Below are 19,934 nucleotides of genomic sequence, written 5' to 3'. Positions count from 1 at the left end.
TTTTCAAATGTTTCATGCCAGGCAGAAAGAACCTTGGCAAGAGGTTTTTCTCCTAAGACAAGGGGGCCCCATTGATTTATAGTAGAAAAACAATTCTCAAAGTCATAAAAAAGGGAGAATTACATATGCTGCCCCAAGGCTGAAAAAACACAATTAAAGGCAAGGGTAAATAGTAAAATAATACCAATGTGCCTCTCAGTAAAATGAGCCAGATCTTCTTTCCAAGGTTGAAAGGCCAAGAGCAGTGAAAAAGGCAACTGGCTTGGCTAGAAGAAAAGAGAGCATTTTTGGGAAATTTTCTAAAGCTGTTGGGAAGAGCTAATGGGAGAAGCATCTAGCTGGCTGGGAAAGGAGGGGGAAAGGGGGGAGGTGTAAACTGAAGAGGCTTCTTTTTAAAAGCTGTTTTTTACTGAGTTCCTTTTTACTTTACAAAGGCTTTATTCTTTTAAAAGGCTACCTATGATAAGTGAATGAAATATATTAGCTTAAATATATTGGCTTAAATGTAATTATGCAAAGGATTTAAGGAATGCTAGATTCTTATTTCATATGGTTGTAAGAGTTGTATTTATCCTGAAATTAAGTCAGCCACCAGCCTAGCCCCCCTGCTAGACAGAAGACGCCATCCAAGCACTCTTGATATATATGGTTGTCAGGCATTTGTTTAGAAACTTTCAAATGAAGGAAATCTTTCAATATTGATGTGAAACTCAAGATCCTTGACATCTGTTGAACATAAAAATGTAAGATTAAACATTTGTTTTAGAAGGCAATAGGGCAAGGAGGGCAAGAGGTGAGCTGGTAATTAAGATTCCATGTAAGATATATTATTACTTATTTGTCATTTATATATAGCTCTTTGTCTCCCTTATAAGGGCAAGGAAGTGGGTGTATCTTTTGTGGGTGTATCTTTTGTGATTGGTTCTACCAAACAGCCAATAGGAATTTCAACCAGGCTGATTGGACAGAGGCAGCCACAGGAGGAGCAAAGGGGGCTGGATTAAGGGAATATAAGTGCTGGCCAGGATGGCAAGAGGCCAGGCCAGAGCTTGGTAACCATATACCACTGAGCCTCTCATTTATTTGTCTGACAAATAAATTATTATTTTAATTTCTCTATTGCTGCGTTGAATATTTCATTCCAGCTAAGCGTTAACCACAAGCAGGGTGCTACATTATAACTTCAAATTTTCGTCTAATATCAATCCATTCTTGCATATTCTTGTTTTGCCTTATTACTAGAACCACTTCGTTTCATTCCAACGTCATTACAGTGTTTCTGTAGATAGATTTTGAATTTCTTCCAATCTTCTTCCACCAACTCTTCTCCCTGGTGGGTTTTTTGTTTTTGTTTTTGTTTGCTTCTGCATCACACTGTTGACTTATGTTAAGCCTGTGGTCCACCAAGACCTCTAGATCCTTTTCACATGTACTGCGCATGCCAGGTGTCCCCCCTCCTATATTTGTGCATCTGCATCTCCCTCACCCTTGCATCCGTCCCTACTGAAACTCATTTTGGTTAACTTCAGCCCAGTCCTCCTCCCGCTTCTGCCTTCTGCGACGTAGATTGAGAGAATGGTTCAGGTCCCCGCGCGACTCTTGACGTTTTCATACTTCTATAGCGCTGCTCTCACGCTGCCTGTGGCAAGATGGCGCCCAGAGCCGGCGGGTGATTGGGAAGCCGCGAGGCTCCTCCCGGCATGCAATACGTGCGCAAAGGGGGCGTGGCATCTCTGCCTCTCTCACCAGCCCGCTCAGCTGAGAGGAGGAAAGAGGCACCTCCCGGCATGCAGTACGCGCGGGGGGGGGGGCGTGGCGCTCTCTGCATCTCTCACCAGCCCGCCCAACTGAGGGGAGGAACAAGGCGCTTCCCGGCATGCAGTGCGCGGGGGGCGTGGCGTTCTCCGCCTCTTTCACCTGCCCTCCCAGCTGAGGGGAGTTGCGAGACGCCTCCCGGCATGCAGCGCGCAGGGGGCGTGGCTCTCCGGGGCTGCCTCACCTGCCCAGTCGAGGGGCGGCGCAGAGCAGAGGAGGATGCAGCGGCTGCAGGTGGTTATCGGGCACCTGTCCGGGGCCGGGGGCGGCCGGCCAGCCTCGTTGCGGCCCAGCCCCTGCCTGGGCTACTCTGGGACCGCCCTCTCGACGGCGGCTGCCCCGGAGGATGTGGTGGTGGTCCACGGGCGGAGGACGCCCATCGCCAAGGCCAAGAGGGGCGGCTTCAAGGTAATGGGCGAAGCGAGCAGGTGGGGGGGGGGGGCGGAGAGGGAGGCGCAGGTGGGGGCGGCTGAGGCGATGCTTTCAAGTTCTCTGCATTTTCAAAACCTGTTTTTCCTTTTTAAATCGTTTACAGTTCAGTTCATTAATTAATATTATTATTTCAAAAACCATTACCTTTTTATAAGCTTTTAGGGGTTTTTTTTTTTGCCTTTTATCTTAGAAGCATAAAATAGAGGTGGCAGGGTCTTCTAGTCCAACCCCCGGCAATGCGGGAACCTCAACCAGATCAGACGTGATAGGCGTGAACTACTTTTTGTGGCTGGGAAAAGGAGATTGGGAGGGGTGTGTGGAAAAGAGAGAAATAGAATTGTAGAAATAGAAGGGGCCATGAGGGTCATCTAGTCCAACCCATTTTTCTCCAGTGTGGGGCTCGAACCCACAGCCCTAAGGTTAAGAGTCGCACACTCTTAATGACTGAGCTATCCCAGCAGAAATGAATTAACTCCCAGAGCAAACACAGTGTCCGAAATGGTTCCTTGACTGGCTCTCTCTTTATTAAGCTACCCAACAGATTACAGATTAATTTGTTGCAAGCCGCCTTGAGGCCTGGTCCAGGGGTGCAGGTGGGATATAAGTAAACATTTGGCAGATTTAGTGTACTTATGTGCTGCTTTTCCGCAATGAACTATGCCCAAACAGAATACAGAGCATTGGAAATACAATTGTGCAAAGTACATGACATGCCAGTAAACTCAAAAGTGGCAAAAATAAGCAATTTGGCAGATGCCGAATGAATTCTATGCTACAAAAAGTAATTTTTTTAAAAGAATAAAGGTTTAAGTACATAGTTACATAGCAAAGCCCTTAGTGTGGGAAACATGCAAGCGAACAGTTTTCTGTTTCTTCCCCAACTAGGAAACTACACCTGATGAACTTCTTGCTGCGGTCATGACAGCTGTCCTTAAAGACCTAAATCTAAGCCCCGAGAAGCTGGGAGATATCTGTGTAGGTGAGTAATTTATTTTGAAGTTGCATCGCTGTACATATTTCTGTTTCTGCCCCAGTTGTAACTGTAAATTTGCTAACCTTGTGCTGTGGAATGATTGAGACTTCCTGTCTGGCAAATGGACTGTCATCTTCTTCTTAAATGCTGAATTGTGCCTTCTTAAAAAATAAATCTGGAGATGGCATCTGAACTGCAGATAACAAAAGCAGATTAATCTCTTTGCACCTAGGAAATGTTCTTCAACCTGGAGCTGGAGCTTTAGTGGCGAGGATTGGACAATTTCTAAGGTGAACTTTGCTATTTAACACTCTTGATACCAGATAAGAAATAGGATAGAGATTGGGCCTGCCAGCTTTGGCTAATGTTTGAGAGTGCAGAAGGAGTATTGCTGGTTTGTCCTACTTTTGTGAACTTTGTCATGCATTGCAGATAGGAGGTGTGGTGATAACTATCTCAGGTTCTCCACATGCCAAGAGGAAAATAGCAAGGCAGGGGAGGAGGAAAACTAGGTGAGATGAAACTTGATAGCCACTCCACTGGCTTAGGAACAAGTGTTAGTAATTTAAGTAATTCCAAGCTGGCTTGAAAGAGGCCAAGGAAAACTGGTGTAATGGTTTAGGGAGGTGCTGCTCTCTGTTTTGCCACCCCCCAACACAGGTGAGGCCTATAATGTGTACTTCAGCTGTCTTTAAGAGGTTGGGCTATGAAACTGGAGTTGCACTTTAGAAAGAAAGATACGAGCAGATGGCTTTTCAGTTAGATAATTGAGTGCTTACTCATAAAAAGTGACAACAAGCATCTCTTCTGGCATCTGACAGTCTGTTAACGTGGCTCTCACTGTCCTGTGTCTCCATCAGAGTTTTTTTGCCCCTGGTCTTGATGAAAGCTTGTAACTCGCCCTTCAATGCAGAGGTTCCCAGGGCAACAAACAACAGTATGTTAAAATACAGCACATCACTAGGATACAGAAACATGCATGTATCCAGAACGGTGTTTGGTAATATTTTGGAAAATACTTTGCAAATTGGTTCAGTCAGGACATGGTGATTAAGTCAGAGTCACATTCTGCAAGCTGGTTTGCTATGCTAAATTTCCCACCTCCCCAAGTCAGTTTGTGGTGGATCAGTGCTCTCCACTTTATAGGGACTTTGAGTCTTTCAATTGTAGCACAGTTTGAGAAAGAGTTCAGCAGCAGGCCATGTGCGTTGCATGCCAGAGGCTCAGTCCTACATATCTCCAGATAGGGCTGGAAAAGACACCTGTCACCCTGAAAATCTGCTGCCCATCAGATGTGGGGAGCATTTGGCCCTCCAGGTGTCACTGAACAATAAGTCCCATAAATGCCAGCAAGCATGGGTAATGGCCAGGGATGGTGGTAATTGTATTTCAGCAACATCTGGAAGGCTAAAGGTTCTACCAGTGTGGTGTAGTGGTTAAGAGCGGTAGTCATGTAATCTGGCGAACCGGGTTCGTGTCTCCGCTCCTCCACCTGCAGCTGCTGGGTGATCTTGGGCCAGTCACACTTCTCTGAAGTCTCTTAGCCCCACTCACCTCACAGAGTGTTTGTTAGGAGATTGTTAACCGCTTTGAGACTCCTGAAGGGGAGTGAAAGGCGGGATATCAAATCCAAACTCTTCTTCTTCTTCTTCTACACATCTGGCATAGACGACCCAAAGCTAGATGGTCCAATAGTCTAATTCCCCCAAACTACACCAGATCCTTAGTCCTACTATCTTCAGTGCAACTAAGGAGTCTTAAGTGGTTGGAATAGCATATGTATCTTGCATTATCTTACTCTCAGCATAAATAGACCCTCAAAAGAATGACTCCATCCCTCTAAATTGACATCTCTGAGATGGGCTTCCAATTTTGTTTCTGTGCTAATTCATCACCATCTTGTGTCTTGTTTCAGTGGCATTCCAGAGACTGTACCAATATCATGCGTTAACAGGCAGTGCTCATCTGGGTTGCAGGCTCTCATCAATATAGCTGGTAAGAAGGGAGCTGGTGACTGGGCTTGATGGCAAAAAGCTCATGAAAATTCTGCATTCAAAGTAAATTCTGCATTTCAGTAATTCTGATATATTCCTGTTAAGCATGGAGTGTGCCTATTTTGTATCTTTGAATTAATAGTTTAAGTTTTGCAGAGTCTGGATGTGTGGTGTAATGTGATTGATGTGTATAAAGGAATATATTGAGGCTGGGAGGAGAGGCATGGGTAGCAATACAGGATAGAGAAGTTGTCTCCTTCCCCCACAAATGTTTTTGCAGGCATTGCATGCACGCTTTCAAATACAATTTCACAGTTAAGAACTTAAGACAAACCCGCAGATTCTCAGGAATCTGTATATTGTAGCAGATAAGGAGCTTGCCTCAAAATTCTGCACTTGTGGCTTTTCAGAGGTTAGTCTTAGTGCTTTTGAAAGTCCTGGCCAAAGCAAGTGTTAGCTTGGCATGTGAAGACTTAAATTCCTGGAGCTGAACTTCCTGTGCAGTTTGTATATTGACTCCTGTTGATAGATGGAGTTAAGATTCTTGGACCAATAAGTTTCTTTCCATGAAGATGTGGGCGTGTTCATTATTATTATTATTTACATTTCTATACTGCTCTTCAGCCAAGGATCATGGGGCAGTTTAGAATGCAAACACAAAAATACATACCATAAAAACAAACAACAACAACACCCCCCCTTTAAAAGGCTATAGATTGTTTAATTAGCCAAAGGGGCCTGGGAGAAGAGGAATGTTTTTGCCTGGTGCCTAAAGATATGTAATGAAGGCACCAACCAGAAGAGGCTCCTTGTAGTTAGCAGCTAAAGGAATCAACTTTACTGAGATTTGTAAATTCTTCATAACATTAACCAGGTTGGAGAATAAGTGAAGTGTTTTAGTTCCCAGAATATGCAATCCCCTCTATCTGTGCAATATTGGTGAGAGTGGTGCTCACCAAGGTTGATCTTAAATTATTGTTTATTTGTAGGTGGCATCAGAAATGGAGCTTACGACATGGGCTTGGCCTGCGGGTAAGACGAGTCTTTTCACGAACATCCCTTGCTAGTCTGTAACCTCAGTCACGTTCTCTTCACAGATCATATAGTATTTTATCGAGTGAGGCAGCTGGTACAGAAGGGGGAGCTTTTTCCATTCTGGCATTTTAGGAATGTAAAAACACCCGTATCCGTTATGGAAACTGGTGGGTCTGATGCAACTTCCACTTTAATTCGATGTATAATTTACTTAGGGCGGTTCTGACATTTACCTCATTCACGTTCTACTTAATCCTATTGACATTCTTCCCCATTGAAACCTGTGGTTTGAATCCTGGCCTTATAGGTATTACATTTCACTGTGTGTCTTATGAAAATCAGTAGGATAGTCAGTAGCACAGATATCTTCCATCTGCTAATCCTGTTCCTAGGATTAAGTCCTAGGTTTTTCCAGGGTGCTGTAGAGCACAAGTTGCTACTCAATTGCCTCTCAAGTATGGCAGTTCATAGCAGGGATAATGAGCCTGTGTCGTCTTCCAAGTCATGTGGCTACCAGTAGTAGTTTGTGAGACAGCCAACTAACTTGCAGCACCTCTTTCCTCTCCCATTATTTCTATGACTACCTGTTCAAACAGTCCCACAGCGGTAGCCTACAGAGAGGCTCTTCCAGAAAGCTCAAGGGATCCGTGTATCCTTCCAGCCTCCATGCATTCTATACGTGGCGTGGCTAAAGTTTTTAGCAGTAACAGGCAGACGTTTTAAGTCCACGTGGTTTTATAACCTCTTTAAAAAACATTTAAGTCAGACTTCAATAAACTTGCGTGCTCTTGAACTGAGTGCATCTCTACTGTGCACCGTGAATATTCTAAATCATTTAGTTTTAAAGTTGGTTTTATGAAGGCAGGGTGGTGCAGTTTCATTGTGGGGCTTGGCTTAAACTTCTATTTCAGCTGTAAACCCGTAAGAGGTCTTTGGCAAATACTGTATTTTTCGCTCTATAACACGCACCTGACCATAACACGCGCATTGTTTTTAGAGGAGGAAAACAAGGGAAAAAACATTCTGAATGAAACAGTGGATGTATCATTTTTGGGCTTCATGCTGTGGCCACAGACATGTGATCTGATGGTGAATTTGGGGTGACCCAATGCAAAAATCCTGAGAATTCCTGTGGATCCATGCTTTGTAACCACGTTTTTGCACCATTGCAGCCCCAGGCAACAGTGGGTGCGTGATTTTTTTGGTGCAGGCTGTAGCCATGGACATGCTATGTGATCTGATGGTGAATTTGGGGTGACCCAATGCAAGGATCCTGAGAATCCCTGTGGATCCATGCTTTTTAACCACATTTTTGCACCATTGCAGCCCCAGGCAACAGTGGGTGCGTGATTTTTTTGGTGCAGGCTGTAGCCATGGACATGCTATGTGATCTGATGGTGAATTTGGGGTGACCCAATGCAAAGATCCTGAGGATCCATGTGGATCCATGCTTTTTAACCACGTTTTTGCACCATTGCAGCCCCAGGCAACAGTGGGTGCGTGATTTGGGGGGGGGGGCAGGCTGTAGCCATGGACATGCTATGTGATCTGATGGTGAATTTGGGGTGACCCAATGCAAAGATCCTGAGGATCTATGTGGATCTATGCTTTGTAACCACATTTTAAGTGGGGAGAGAAGGAAAAACAAAGAAGGGATATTAGAGGGGTGTACAGAGAAGCAGCTGGCTAAGAATGCAGGAGAGGGATTTAACGGGTTGGAGAAAAGAAAGGCAAAAGTTTTCCCCCACCCAAGCCAGCCAGCCAGCCAGCCATCTCTCTCTCTCTCTCTCTCTCTCTCCCTCCCTCCCTCCCCCCTCTCTCTCTCCCTCCCTCCCTACCTCCCCCCCCCTCTCTCCCTCCCCCCTCTCTCTCTCCCTTCCCCCCTCTCTCTCCCTCTCCCCCAGCAGCAACGGCGCTTGCCTGGAGGGGAGGGGCTTTCCCTGCTCTTTGTTCCGTTTCAGCAAACACAGCAACGAAACAGAGGAGGGTGGGCAGTAAGACCCTGAGGCAGAATGCAGGAAAGCAGCCGCTTCCTCTTTTCAGTTTTCCCTTCTCCGTGAAGCGCCACGATTTGATTTTTGCCTGGCGATTTGATTTTTCGGCTCCAGGGACCACACATTCGCTCTATAACACGCACAGACATTTCCCCTTCCTTTTTAGGAGAAAAAATCTGCGTGTTATAGAGGGAAAAATACGGTAACTCTCTTCTTCAGTTCCACTTCTGTGAAATGGCAGGCCTCACAGGATGACTGGTTGTTACAGGGTCAAAATGGCCCTTGTGCTAGTGTAAGAGATGAACCCATGAAGCGCTGTACTCAAGCTTCTTAGGTTTTACTCTCTGAAAATGAAGTGTTGGGGTGATCAAGTGGGTGTGGTATTCAGACCTAGTGTAGTCCTAGTCCTGAGCTTGCTGGTTGAGGTCCTTCTTCAGACTCCGTTTTCAGTCCAGTTTCGCAGGGCGTAAAAGGAGGATGTTTACACATTTCAGCTTTATACTGCTTAGGATCACACCCTTGTTATAATCTAGGCTTCGTAGCTTGGTCTTAATTTTGCAATGACATGTATGTGTTGCGAAAGCATAGCTTGCAAATGCTAGGCCAGGAAAATGTAGGACAAAGGCTGATCTGGGATTCCGAAACCGAGCGCTCTGACCTTCAGTTCCTGTTGAGCAGTGCAGGCCAAGTGTTGCCACTTGTGAGTGGCTTTGTATTGATTTCTCCAGGAAAGACTCGCTAAGCCCACTTTTAAAAACTATGTAGAGAATTGCTGTAGTTAACCTACCGGCCTGCCTGGCAACATTGATCTGTTGTTTAATGCTATCAAGAGTTTAAAGTGTAGCCAGGAAGTGCTCTTGCATCTGTACAGATTTCAGAACTGTTGACTTGGCAGATATGCTGCCCTTACAAATAAAAAGCGGTAGTTGATTCTTGTGAGCTGTAAACCTTTTGGTATCTTCTGGTCTGGGGCTGAAAACTGACACTGCAGACATTAAAAACCTGCTCTTTGGAAAATCCATGGCTTCATCGGGTGGCTTATTAGTTTTGTGGAGGCTGTTTGGCAACCAACCTTGAACCATGGACTATTTAGTCTGAGACTTTGGGCTGATGGCTGTCATAAAATCCTGCACAGCTTCTCTTGCTAAACACGTATTTTAAGACTGCATGTGGGAGGCATTTCAGAAAATAATGCAAACAGTCTGTACCCCAGCTGGTACATAGTAAGATCTGAAGGCACCTAAGATCTTCAATGCTATCCTTCAACACACTGTTGCTTGGAAATGATTTCAATAGGATCCTTCAGAGTTAATATAAATATAACTGAGGCGTCACAGTCTTTTTCAGAGTTCTGAGCTGATAGCACAGGACAGCTTTCCTCAACCTGGTTGCTCCCCTAATGTTTTGGACTTTGGCTCCCATCAGGTCCAGCAAGCGTGTTTAATGAGTCGGGGATGTTATGTGTTAATAGTCCAAAATGTTTAGAGGGCACCAATCCAAGGAAGGCTGGCAGAGATTGATACCGTTAGAGTCAAGTAGCATCTTATACATGTCTACCTGGAAGTAGTCCAGTTGAGTTCAGTGGGGTTTACTCTCTGGTAAGTGGGTATAAGATTGCTGCTTCAAGTGATTTTTCCAGATGGTCCAACAGGAAAAATATATGTAGGCAGCAAGTTTATATTTTGGTTATGTGCTCTTTATTTACCATACAGTGGTACCTCGGGTTACATACGCTTCAGGTTACAAACGCTTCAGGTTGCAGACTCCGCTAACCTAGAAATATTACCTCGGGTTATGAACTTTGCTTCAGGATGAGAACAGAAATTGTGCTCCGGCGGTGCGGCAGCAGTGGGAGGCCCCATTAGCTAAAGTGGTGCTTCAGGTTAAGAACAGTTTCAGGTTAAGTACGGACCTCCGGAACGAATTAAGTACTTAACCCGAGACACCACTGTATTTTTCGCTCTGTAAGACACACTTTTTCCCTCCTAAAAAGTAAGGGGATATGTGCGTGCGTCTTATGGAGCGAATGCAGGCTGCACAACTATCCCTGAAGTCAGGAGAGTGAGAGGGATCGGTGCGCACCGATCCCTCTCGCTCTCCTGGCTTCAGCGATAGCCAGCGAAAGCCTCTGGAGCGCAGTGGGATTGCTCCTCCCGCTGTGCTCCGGAGGCTTTCTGTTGCTTTCGCTGAAGGCAGGAGAGTGAGAGGGATCGGTGCGCAGCAATCCCTCTTGCTGTTCTGACTTCGCTTCGCTGGAGAGGCGCTGTGCAGAGAGGGAAAGCTGCGCAGCACCCCTTCAGCAAAGAGGGAGCAGAAACGGTGCCCCTTCCATTTCTCCTGCTTTGCTGGAGAGGCGCTGCACAGAGAGGGAGAGATAATTTTTTTTCTTGTTCTCCTCCTCTAAAACTAGGTGCGTCTTATGGTCGGGTGTGTCTTATAGAGCGAAAAATACAGTAATTCATTTTAGCGTTCCTATGAAAGCAGTTAGGTACTTGTCTCTTTTCCTGATTCCTATATGGTTCTTTCATACAAGTGAGGTTTGCAAATGTATTTCTATTTCTCTGTTCTCCCTCCAGAGTGGAAAGCATGTCTCTGCGTACCGTCGGCAATCCTGGGGACGTCAGTTCTCGTATGATGGACAACAGCAACGCCAGAGATTGTCTTATCCCAATGGGGTAGGCGTTCTTATCTCTTCTTATGGTTTTAGGGGGGGCTTTCTTGATGCTACTTTCCATCTAAGTGAGTTTCTGAGAAATTGTTCATTGTCAGGTTTCTGGTAAAGTGATGAATGATGCTAGAGGCAAGTAAAAGGCATACAGCAAACGTAACAGCAACTTGTGTACACACACCAATAAAAAGTCAAAGTTTGCATGGAAGTTATGCATTTTGTATAATAAGTTGAGCAAACTCATCTGTTTTCTTTGCTTGCCATCGGAGTAAGTTGTTTAAAGAAAGCAAAGACATGGTTGGTATTTTCCCAACATTTTGGCAACTCTGTTTAGGCTACTCCAGTTCTTCTCTCTTTTTGCTATTCTTTTGTTGCCTATAATTATTTTATTGCTGTGATTTTTTACTTGTAACTTAAGAATTTGTATTGTTTTCAATTGTTTATGCAAACTGCTTTGAGGTCACTTTGTTACAGAAAGGAGTACTATAAAAGTGTTTCATAAATACCAGTAAGTCTTCTTCAGCCAGTTGGTTGACTGACTTATTTTCCCTCCCCACTTCTTTTGATGTTTTTCATTGGGCATCGCTCACATATTTATAAGCTTAGTCTATGAACTGAAAACTTGCTTTTTTAATAATGAAAGTTGTGATTCTTGGGGTGCCAGATCCTGAGCATGCATGATTCTGGACCCCCTGGTTCTTTTGAAAGTCACATTGGTTCCACTCTTCCTTCACTTTCCTTAGAGAGACAAATATGCTCTGAACCAGTGGATTAATCCACCTGATAACTAATCTTGTTTTTCAGAATAACCTCAGAGAATGTAGCCGAAAGGTTTAACGTCACCCGGAAAAAGCAAGATGCCTTTGCCTTGGCTTCTCAGCAAAAGTAAGTGGTTGCTTTTCTCCTCCAGCCCCCAAAGAAATGGACTTTGGCTCTTTCCCACTTAGAAGCTGCCTGCTTTCTGTGTCCTGCTTGCCACAGCCACTGCTTACGGTTCACCTGTGTCTATGCAAACACCAGCATCCCAAAGACAGAGCAGCTTACTGAAACCAGCATTTCTTAGTACAGTCGTACCTTGGAAGTTGAACAGAATCTGTTCCCGAAGTCCGTTCGATTTCCAGAATGTTTGGAAAACCAAAGCGTGGCTTCTGATTGGCTGCAGGGAGCTCCGTCGGACGTTCGGCTTCCAAAAATCGTTCACAAACTGGAACCACTCACTTCTGGGTTTGCGACGTTCAGGGGCCAAAACATTCGAGAACTAAGCTGTTCGAAAACCAAGGTACGATTATACTATGTTTTGGCTAATACAGCATTAAATCATGCTGTGTCATTCCTGAGAAATGACCTGTTTGGTTCAGTGGTTTATCCAGGTTGCCTTCCTGCCTGATTATATAACATAGTGGCTCACAGCAGGGACTTTGCTTGTTGGTTGCGTGCCTAGTGTGTAGTTGGAGAAGTCGCTTCCAAGCCAAATGCCCTTTAGAACTTGGCCTTCCTCCCAGGGAATTCAAGGTTCAAGCCTTTCTCCTTGCCATTGCGATGGCACCACCAATCATAGCAGTTCATGCATTCACACCCTCCATCTTGCTTGATTGCGCCTGGAGGGGGGTGGTCCTGATATGCAGAGGGGAAATAATGTCTTCCTGCTCACCCCTTTCGCCTTAGTTTGACTTGTGTTCTGGTGGAAACTGCATTCACACCAGTTCATTCCCTTGGTCCTGGCAGCTCAGTAATGGCTATACTGAATCTGGCTCTCTCGGGCTTCAAGCATAGCTCTTTCCCAGCTGTCCCAAGGACTTGGTAGGGACTTGGGCTTTGCTGCTGATCTATGACCTTTTCTGGTGTGTGTCAAACATTGTGTGGCTTAGCTGGCTTGATTCATGCGGTGCTGCTAGCTCTGCAGGCACAGGAATGCAGTGCACCTACTCTCCAAATGTAAGATATTGTCACTTGGGTTTTGCAGCTCTGAGCCACTTACCGTATTTTTCGCACTATAGGATGCACTTTTCCCCTCCAAAAATGAAGGGGAAATGTGTGTGCGTCCTATGGTGCGAATGCAGGCTTTCGCTGAAGCCTGGAGAGCGAGAGGGGTCGGTGCGCACCGACCCCTCTCGCTCTCCAGGCTTCAGGAGTGCCCCACCGCCAGCCCCACAAGCTCGGGGGACAGCGGGGAGGCAGAACGCCGCCATCCCACTGTCCCCCGACTTGGCTAGAAGGCTGGCGGGGGGGAGAAGCCTGCTCCTCCCTGTCGCCAGCCCCGCAAACTCGGGAGACAGCGGGAGAGGCGCTCCTCCCCCAGCCCCGCAAGCTCCCAGAGCGATGCCAAAGCTGCGCGCAGCTTCGGCATGGCTCTGGGTCCCGTTCTGGGGGAGGGGGAAGCTCGGGCTTCCCCCGCCCCAGCCCCGCGCCTGGGGGGGGGAGAATAATTTTTTTTCCTTTATTTCCCCCCCCCCCCCCAAATCTAGGTGCGTCCTATGGACCGGTGCGTCCTATAGTGTGAAAAATACGGTAATTGAAGTCTTTCAGTTCTGCCTAGGAATACAAATGATTTGTATTTTGCCTGGCATGAGCAGATGCTATGATGCTGGCTTTGGCTTGTATGCAGAACATGGAAGGCTGTAATCTTAACGGACCAGTCTTTGCTTGCAGTGTAGGGCTGTAAAAGTTTGTAGACCTGTTTGTGTTTGTCTTAGGTTTGTGTTTCCCATCCTGTCGGATGGAAGAGCTTTGCGGAACCTGTGCAGGCTCGAATGGTCAAGGATCATCTAATAAATTGCCATAGTTTAGCATCTCAAGTGCCAATGTTTGAGACTAGGAATAGAGTGTTTGTGTAAAGTCAGATCTACCTCAGTCTCACATAAAGAGCCTCACAAAACACCATTGAAATGAGCGGAAACCTTGCATTCAAATGAAAGGGGTCCCAAAGCAGCAAACATTGCTTGGACTTATAGGAAGCATGGACAACTTCTTCTGCTCCCTTCCTATGCTAACATAGGTGACGTCATTCAAATGTCTTTCATACAGCTTTAGGAACACACACTCTTATTTTGTGGCTTCACTCTGTGCTTAGTACACAGCAACGTTCTGAAAAACCTTGTTCAAATAAGTACATTTGTGCTTCCAGAGCAGCTCGAGCCCAGCAGATGGGGTGGTTTAAAGATGAGATTGTCCCGGTCACCACCACCTTCACGGATGACCAGGGCCAAGCGAAGACGATCACTGTGCTCCAAGATGAAGGGGTCAGGCCAAGCACCACGCTGGAGGGGTTGGCGAAGCTAAAGCCGGCCTTCAAGGAGAATGGCACCACGACTGCTGGTAAGTACCAGGAGCAGAGGCCGAATTAACAGGAGATGAAGCAACGGGAGGCATTTGTAACTTGTGGCAAGGAGTCTTCTCTATTTGCAGTTATGCACGTTGGTGAAACGTGCCAGTTCAGTCTCATTGATTTGGCGGTTATTTACGTAATGCCTAGTAGCTGCAAGATGCAAAGTGCTGTTATAACAGCAAAGGAAGAAAAACCAGTTTGAAATAATGAAGCCAGTGGTGACTTGGGTTTGGAAGGAGCCATAGCTCAGTGGTGGAATGCACAATTTACACTCCAGAGCAGGCGTTCCCAAACGGGTTTCCAGCTGTTTTGGGGCTACAACTCTCATCATCCCTAGTTAGCCGGACCAGTGGTCAGGGATGATGGGAATTGTAGTTCAAAACAGCTGGAGACCCAAGCATCTCCACCTTAACAGGAAAGGCCACTGCCAGTCAGAGTAGACAATACTGGGTTGTGTGGGCAGATCATCTGACCTGGTATAAGGCACCTTTCTACCCATATTCTGGACTAGGTCGTTACTTTTATTACATTTAAGGAAACAAGTAAAATTGCTCTTAAACGGGTTATTAATGGTGGAAGTTTGTGTGCATGTTTGAAGCGGGGTTGCGAGAAAGAAATAGCGATATATTAGATGGGAAGGCATAGGCAACAATTCCTGAACATTGCAGAGTTTTGCAGCCAATGTTATTCTCAGTCAGTATCAGATTCTATACAAAATTAAAAAAATCCTTCCAGTAGCACTTTAGAGACCAACTAAGTTTGTTTTTGGAGCTTTTGTGTGCATGCACACTTCTTCACACTTCTGAAGAAGTGTGCATGCACACAAAAGCTCCAATAACAAACTTAGTTGGTCTCTAAGGTGCTCCTTCTGACCAAACTGCGGGAGGCAGTGGAAGACAGGAGTGCCTGGCGTGCTCTCGTCCATGGGGTCACGAAGAGTCAGACACAACTAAACGACTAAACAACAACAACAAAGGTGCTACTGGAAGGGATTTTTTTATTTTGTTTCGACTATGGCAGAAACATGGCTACCTACCTGTATCAGATTCTATGATTCCCACATTGGGAGGCTAGCAAAAAAAAAAAAGGGGGGGGGGGAGTAAACAGTATATTGATCCTCTCTGAAGGCTGTTGGTTAGTCCTGCTCTGAATAGCTGCCAGCAGCACTGGTCACAGTAGCTGCAAACGAATCCTGATGTTGCTGGATTTCTGTGTCAAAGATCACCACTACAGGCAATAGAAACTCCTGTGACCACATTAACTTAGGCCTGCAAATGGCTGGGAACAGACATAGTCCTCCCCCCCCTACCCCTTTGATAGAGTTGTGTCATAACTAACAGGTTTGTGCTGGGCTTGCCAGCATTCTGTGTAACTAAACTTGCCTCACAATGCTGAAACCTTGCCCTGGTATGTGAAATCTCTTGCCACAGGTAATTCCAGCCAAGTTAGTGACGGCGCCGCTGCGGTTCTCCTGGCCAGACGCTCCAGAGCGTCCCAGCTGGGCCTTCCCATCCTCGGGGTGCTGAGGTCGTGTGCAATCGTTGGCGTTCCACCTGATGTCATGGGCATAGGACCAGCCTATGCCATTCCAGTGGCGTTGGAAAAGGCTGGTAAGTTAACCTTGGGCCAGGGGTTGCCAGCCTTTTGGGACCAATGGGCTTTTGGACTTTGAGTAAGTGCTGTGGGTACCAGTCACAAAAGGGCTGCCGTGGAGCATGGAATGACACACATAATGGAGAGGGCATGGTCTTTGCCACTGTCCACCCCCCACCCAGAAAATCTGAGGCTTACAGTAGGAAGTCCACTATGTCCTACCGGTGGGGATCACAAATATTAATTTCATCAACACAAACTGTGGTGCCGCTGATACCTAGTAACAGGGAGAATTTACCAGTAGGAGGAAAAATGCAGAAGGTGACTGTGTTGGGATACTGCCAGGGAGACAAAGGCCACCACTGCCTCCAGCCGGACTCCGGACATCCATCGATCTCCCGTAGATACAGTATCAGCGCTTAGCGACACGAGCTCGAGAAATAGATTGCCACATTCCTGGGCTGATGCACACTCTATCAGCAGAATTCACACACAGCAAAAGTTGCACTCAGGAGGGTATCATTTAGAATGTTTATTCAGCGTTGGTCAGAACAAAGAACAAACATGACTGCCTGCTAGCGTGTTCTGGCGCAGAGAGAGAAAAACGAAAGCAATAGCAAACATAAACATCCTGTGAACAGGAAATACGCAGACTCTGTGACTCACAAGCCTGCTCCCTTTTAAGGTGGAACGGAAATATCCTAACAGACTGTACTTCACTCGCTCTCGTGCACATACCTCACACAAACATCTCTAACTCTTGCCCACACACTTCACAGATATTTCTCCCTCTTTCTGCCCAAGTTCATTCTCTCTCTCTCTCCTCCACCCCATATTCATATTTCCCTCCCATATCTTTTTTTTTTGGGGGGGGTGAGTCAAACACTGAAAGGGTGAAGCAGGCTAATTTCACAATGAATTGCAGCAGTGTTGTTACAAATATTAACCGGAAAGGCTCACTTTGGCATCTTCTCTCGCTCTAACCTGCAGGTTTGACTGTGAAAGATATTGACATATTTGAAATCAACGAGGCCTTTGCTAGTCAGGTGAGATTTGCACTTCATTTTTAGGGTGGGGTTTTCTCTGTATTGGGACCAAATGGATTTAGGTCTCTTCCGGAGGTGATGGGCTTAGGTGAAAGCAAAAAGCTCATCACTTCTCTTGCAATGCATGTGTATTAAAAGCATCTTGGAAAATTCCAAAAAATAAGGGCTTTCTAGTCGCAATAATTAAGAGGTAGACCGCATTTAAGGTTCTCGTAGTCCCTGGATGATGGGCATCCAATCCCTCAGGCCCACACATAACAGTTCCTGTATGCCCCATTCTACACACAGCCTGGGCTGAAAACGTGTGCGCCTATCCTTTATCAGGCTATTCGTTCTTCCTTGCAGCATCCCCTGCCATAGTCTCCCTTGATCTCACCAACCGATTTGGCTTGAATTGGACTACGGGGCTTTAGGCAGTGGCATTTCAGTGCTGTGTGAAACCAGTTTGCACAGCGTTGCTGCAATTCATCCACCCTTCCCCATGGAACCCCTTTCAGGGCACTGGAAGTGGCAGAGGCAGCAGCAGCAGTAGCACTGTGATTAGGGTGCAAGAATGGGTTTCACGCAAGAGCTCTTTGCTGCCGTGAGAGTTTTAATTGAAGTCCACCCTCAGCATTGGGAACTGAACATCCTACTTCCAATTAAACATGCTCCCTGCTTTTAATATTGTTAAATTGCACCAGGACTTGCAAGAAGTAGAATACCATTCCCTGTGGTGTTCACTCGGCAAATGAAAGGTGGACAGAACCCACATTCCCCTTCTCCCAGCTTTCTGTTTTGAGGAGACTGTGGAATGGCTTAGTAGCAGCTGGTCCTCTAAGTCGGGACCTTCTTGGAACTGCATTTATTTTTGCCACTCCAGGGATGTTTCTCCTAGTCGGGCTGGAGGAATAGGGTTAGAGCGTCCCTTCCTCACCACTCCTTGCACACCCCTCCCAAAGCTTCGATATTTATAATGCGGTGTGAATAGTAGAAATCCTGCTCATATTCCTTGATCATTGCTTTATTCAGGTAATTCTAAATATTCACCTAGCTTGCTTCGTTACATACAGAGACTGAGAAAGAAACAGGCGACTTGCATAACTCAGTTGCTTTAAAATGTTGAATCTCCTTAAGAAATCTAAGGTGAGAGATTCAGATGTTGAGACCCTTGGCTAAGTGGCGGTAACATGACTGTGGTGTTTCTGCAGGCTGTCTACTGTGTGGAGAAGCTTGGCATCCCCATGGAGAAGGTCAATCCCCTTGGTGGGGCCATTGCCTTAGGGCACCCTCTGGGCTGCACTGGGGCGCGGCAGGTGGTCACTCTGCTCAATGAGCTGAAGCGTAGGGGGAAGAGGTGAGTGTGCGAGTCACCTGCATTAACTCTTAACTTTGAAGTATATATTCTCATGCTGCATGTTGCTAAAGAAAGACATACTTTTTTATGCCCCTAGTGCTGGAGTGGTTGCGTAGGTGGTTTCCCGACTGGAGAAACTTGTTCAGGAGTTACAACCATCTCAAAGCTCTCTTACGCAAGTTCTAACTGGCAGAAAGAAATGTAAGCCACATCAAAGGACTTTGTTACTGCGTGTGGCAATAATTCAAGTGTTTGTTGAGCTGTTGGTGTAAGTGCCAACTTTTTGATTGGTCCCTGCCACTTCTCCTTAAACTTGCAGTCCAAGTGTACTGGATAGCCAAGATGTGCATGCTCTCGTTTTCTCTCATACACTGCTTTGGGTATGTCCAAGCAGTAAATCACACAGAGGCACATCAGGCAGCCTCTGGGGTGAGTACTTCTGAATAAATCTAGCTCTTGCAGTACACAGTTTAGGAATATTGGGCTGAAGTATCTCAAGTGGCAGGAACTGCATTCAGCTGCCATTGTGCCACTTATTCCAGTTGTCACGTAGGGCAGAAGAGTTAGCTGGTTTTAGTCTGTGTTGCAAATTCTGACCTGTGTGACCATGAATCAGAGTATGAGTTCAAAAGTAGTCTGTTTCTACAACCATGTCAGATGAAACTGGAGAATGCAAACAAGAGTTAGGCACTAACTTGTGTCGTCCTTCTTTCAGAGGATACGGCGTGGTCTCCATGTGCATTGGAACGGGGATGGGAGCAGCTGCGGTGTTCGAGTACCCTGGAAAGTGAACAGAACTCTGGCCTGCTTAACGGCTGGAAGTTTCCAGCACCTCCCCCCAAATGCTTCATGAATCGGTCCAATGAAAAGATGCTCAGGATGTAGCCCGCAGGTGGGATACACGCCACAGCGCTCTAGTTCAGTCGTCCCTCTTTGCAGCCTTCCAGCTAAATCTTGCACAGGGATGGCATGACAAGAGAGGCTTTGGGTAGACAGGATGGGACTCAGTGTCATAAATCTTGACTTGTGGGGCAGAACAAGTTGAGTACCCCTTCCTGAGGGGAATTCTGCCTAAAGGAACTAATCGTGTATTTGGGAGCAGGCTCCAGTAGCACTGGCTTCTTCATTTAGCCAGCCTAACTCTGCGAGACAAGCGTCAGTCAGTAGAGGTCCTCTTAGGACTGACTGATAAAAGAAACAGAGGAGGGCTTTTGCTTTGCTTAGGGAACGTCTATGGGAAGGTGACTTAATAATTAGAGTTCAAAAGCTTACTTTTGGTGGCTTCAAGTGCCCCCCCCCCCGAGTGTCCCTCGGGTTAAGTACTTAATTCCTTCCGGAGGTCCGTTCTTAACCTGAAGCACCACTTTAGCTAATGGGGCCTCCTGCTGCTGCTGCTGCGCCGCCAGAGCACGATTTCTGTTCTCACCCTGAAGCAAAGTTCTTAACCTGAAGTACTATTTCTGGGTTAGCAGAGTCTTCAACCTGAAGCGTATGTAACCCGAGGTACTACTGTAACTCCTAAAACATTCCTGCCAATATTATGCCAGGTCAGAAGTTTACACTGATCATTAAGGATTTTAACCAATTAATTAAATTTCATTAATGAAAACCTCAGTATAGCTGCCTTTGCGAGACACCTAGTGTCAGAACCTGAGCCTTTAATAGCAACTAAGTAATAAAATTTTCTAATAACTACTGCTTTCTAGTCCTGATTTATAAAAAT

The 19,934-nt window shown here is 46.0% G+C and overlaps 1 protein-coding gene across 1 annotated transcript; it reads left to right on the top strand.

Annotated features, from left to right (window-relative positions):
- Window positions 1-1,801: 1,801 nt before the first annotated feature.
- ACAA1 (acetyl-CoA acyltransferase 1) lies at window positions 1,802-19,907 on the top strand. The gene is made up of 12 exons (XM_083704263.1): window positions 1,802-2,223; window positions 3,133-3,226; window positions 3,453-3,510; window positions 5,136-5,215; window positions 6,204-6,246; window positions 10,820-10,918; window positions 11,716-11,796; window positions 14,036-14,226; window positions 15,667-15,846; window positions 16,820-16,875; window positions 18,066-18,211; window positions 18,927-19,907. Exons 1-12 carry the CDS (start codon window positions 2,035-2,037, stop codon window positions 19,000-19,002), a joined length of 1,293 nt encoding a protein of 430 aa, XP_083560389.1. The 5' UTR covers window positions 1,802-2,034; the 3' UTR covers window positions 19,003-19,907.
- Window positions 19,908-19,934: the final 27 nt, after the last annotated feature.

The sequence above is a fragment of the Podarcis gaigeae genome (genome assembly GCF_964106915.1).
Source record: "Podarcis gaigeae genome assembly, chromosome: 12".
Lineage (NCBI taxonomy): Eukaryota > Metazoa > Chordata > Lepidosauria > Squamata > Lacertidae > Podarcis > Podarcis gaigeae.
The sequence above is the reverse complement of the archived record's forward strand: the minus strand, read 5'-3'. Positions and strand labels throughout refer to the sequence as shown.